The following is a 3,643-nucleotide window of genomic DNA, read 5'->3' on the forward strand; positions in this document are numbered from 1 at the left end:
CCCCCGTTTGACGGCCTTTCCGCTCCTCTTGATGACTTCTAGTTGTGCACTTGCGAGACTTATGTTATGAGATGATGTCCCCGATGTAACGCCGTACTATGATGGTCCTTATGTGACCTTGTTGGTTGTGAACCTTGAAGCTTTTGGGTAGTACCGACGTTTGTGGTTGAATGTTTGATTCTGTGTTTGTTATGCCTCTTTTACTTTCCGAATTTTTTTCTTTCTTTCATGCATATACATTCCTTCCCCTTGGCAAGCACTTGAACTCCCGAAGTTTTTCCGTCATCTCATACCTTGTCTCTCATCTTTACGTCCCCAGATGGTTGAGACTCGTCGTGGAGGTTCCAATTCCGAAAACCCACCACCACCCCCGGATCACGACATGGTCTAAATCCTAGGCCTCTTAATGGAGGACCGCCATCGCGCTCGCGTAGAAAGTGAAGCCATCATAGCCGCACTTCGGCAAATTGCTCAAGCTGCTACGGGAAACCGTGGCAATGAAGAAGGAGAAGGACACAGAGAGGAAGCCCCAAGGTCACGGCTTAGGGATTTTCAGAACACCAACCCACCCGTGTTCTCTAAGTGTACCGCTTCCCTCGACGCGGATGATTGGCTCCGCACCATCGAGAACAACTTGGAAGTCGCTGCCGTGGGAGAGCAGGAAAAAGTTCTTCTCGCCACCCATTTTCTTTCCGGCCCTGCGAGAGCCTAGTGGGAGAACGTCAAAGTTATGCAAGCCACAGATCATGTCATTAACTGGGAGGAGTTCACCGCCATGTTCCGCAGGGCCCACATTCCGACAGGATTGATCAAGATGAAGCGCGATGAGTTCTTCAACTTAAAACAGAATAACTCCAATGTGGTGGATTATCTCGACAAGTTCAACACCTTAGCAAGGTACACCCCTCAGGACACTGACACTGATGAGAAGAAATGCGTCCGTTTTATGAATGGTCTGCACGAGGAGATCCAGAGTATTCTTGTGGTTGTACCCTACCCCGACTTGGAGGCGCTAGTGGATGCTGCCATCATGGTGGAATCCAAGCGCAAGGCTGCTTATGAGACCAGGAAGCGCAAGATGCAACATCAACAGAGTGGACCCAGCAACCCCAAGTACCGCAGCCCACCTCCTACCAGATCATCTAATCTGCCCCAGAGAAACCCCACCTCAGCTCCTACCTACCATCCCAACACCTACAATACCAACCGTTTAGCTCCACAATATCATTCCGGAGGAGGAGGTTACAACAACAACCCTCGCCCCAATCCCCCACCTCGTACTGAGGGAGATGGATGTTTTGCTTGTGGGAAGCCGGGGCACTTCTCTCGTGAGTGCCCTACCAAGATGAAGACGCCTCAGCGCGCCAATGCACCAAGGCCCAACCAAGCTCAAGCTAGAACTGCGTCAGGAAAGAAGCCTGTTATCAAGAAGCAAGCAAATGCCGCCCATGTACACCTAAACCATGCCAACGCTGAAGAGGCTGAGGAAGCTCCGGACATTGTGATGGGTACGTTCCTAGTTCACTCCACTCCTACCCGAGTTCTTTTTGATTCAGGAGCATCTCATTCTTTCGTTACCGAACCCTTCGTTAAGAAAAGTGGGATGAAACCGACTACCATGAGACGCCTCATGTTAGTTATAATTCCCGGATCCACTGCTAAAACCCGGTTATCTTGCAAAAACGTTCTGATTATCATACAAGGGATACCTTCCCAATCCGAACTTATAGTTTTAGGAGCTCAAGGTTTGGAGGTAATTCTTGGAATGAACTGGATGACCAAGTATAAGGGACACATAGACTGCGTCCAAAAATCCATTACCCTGACTAATGATCAAGGCCTACCAGTAAAATACACTGCCACTATACACTCATCCAAAGCCTTCTGCAAGAAAAGCATCTCTGGACCCAACTTTGACCAAGTTCCTATTCTCTGTGAGTATCCTGATGTTTTCCCGGAGGAATTGCCCGGTATGCCCCCAGATCGGGATATTGAGTTCATCATAAGGCTAATCCCGGGCACCGCACCTATAGCCCAGAGACCATATCGTATGAACCCCCAAGAGCTGATTGAATTGAAGAGACAATTGGATGACATGTTGGAGAAAGGTCTGATCCGACCTAGTGCTTCACCATGGGGATCACCTGTGATCTTCGTGGACAAAAGAGATGGAACCATTCGCTTATGTGTGGATTACCGGAGGCTCAATGATGTCACCATCAAAAACAAGTACCCTCTGCCCAAGATTGATGATCTATTTGACCAGATGAATGGAGCCAAAGTTTTCTCCAAGATAGTCCTTCGCACCGGATATCACCAGCTCAAAGTCAGAGAATCATACATTCCCAAGACTGCCTTTACTACCCGTTACGGATTGTTCGAGTGCACCGTAATGTCCTTTGGACTCACCAATGCCCCCGCCTACTTCATGAACCTCATGAACAAGGTCTTCATGGAATACCTCGACAAATTTGTTGTGGTTTTCATCGATGACATCTAGGTTTACTCCAAAACGGAAGAAGAGCATAAAGAACATCTGAGACTTGTTTTGGGTACCCTTAGACAACATCAACTCTATGCTAAGTTCAGTAAATGCCAGTTTTGGCTCAAGGAAGTTGGATTTCTTGGCCACGTCCTATCTGCCGGAGGACTCTCGGTTGATCCCTCTCTAATCAAGTCCATTGTGGAGCGACAACCATCTAAGAACGTTACTGAGGTAAGATCCTTCCTCGAATTGGCAGGATATTACCGCAAGTTCGTTGAAGGATTCTCAAGTATCGCCAAACCAATGACTCTACTGCTCAAAAAGGATAAGAAGTTTGAATGGACGGATAAGTGTGAAGAGAGTTTCCAAGAATTAAAAAGGTGACTTGTCTCAGTTCCCATCTTGACCATGCCCGACGTCACCAAGGACTTCATAATCTATTGTGACGCCTCCAAGCTTGGTCTTGGAAGTGTCTTAATGCAAGAAGGCAAAGTAATCTCTTATCTCTCCCGACAACTCAAACCCCATGAAACCAACTACCCCACCCATGACCTTGAGTTAGCCGATGTAGTTCATGCCCTTAAGACTTGGTGCCACTACCTCATTGGTAATCGGTGTGATATCTACACCGATCACAAAAGCCTTAAGTACATTTTCACTCAGAGAGAGTTGAACATGCGACAGAGAAGGTGGATCGAGTTGATCAAAGACTATGATCTCAGTATCCATTACCACCCTGGAAAAGCCAACATAGTCGCCGACGCTCTCAGCAGAGAACCTTGTTCCCTCAACAACCGACTAAGAGTCGAGCAACCTTTGCTGTATCAAGAGTTTGAAGAATTCGGATTAGAATTGGTTAGCCATGGATTTCTTGCTGCCATGGAGGCCAGACCTACGTTACTAGATCAAATTAAGGAAGCCCAAGTGGGACACGAGAGTATTGAAGGAATCAAGCGCCGAATGAGGAAAGAAGGAGTAGCTAGATATTCTATCGACCATGAGGGAATTCTGTGGTACACCGGACGTATTTGCGTACCAAGCCTTCATGCTCTGAAGAACCTAATAATGGAGGAAGCCCACAATACTCCTTATTCTATTCACCCTAGAGGAACCAAAATGTATCAAGATCTGAAAGACACTTATTGGTGGCACAGAATG

At 47.3% G+C, this 3,643-nt stretch overlaps 1 protein-coding gene across 1 annotated transcript; it reads left to right on the forward strand.

Moving 5' to 3' along the window:
• The first annotated feature begins 775 nt into the window (after positions 1-775).
• Positions 776-2,500, forward strand: LOC139838024 (uncharacterized). Its single transcript, XM_071827376.1, has 2 exons — positions 776-1,508; positions 1,881-2,500. The coding sequence occupies exons 1-2, from the start codon at positions 776-778 to the stop codon at positions 2,498-2,500; spliced, it is 1,353 nt and encodes a 450-aa protein (XP_071683477.1).
• The last annotated feature ends 1,143 nt before the right edge of the window (positions 2,501-3,643 follow it).

Source organism: Lolium perenne, chromosome 3, assembly GCF_019359855.2.
Source record: "Lolium perenne isolate Kyuss_39 chromosome 3, Kyuss_2.0, whole genome shotgun sequence".
NCBI classification, from domain to species: Eukaryota; Viridiplantae; Streptophyta; class Magnoliopsida; order Poales; family Poaceae; genus Lolium; species Lolium perenne.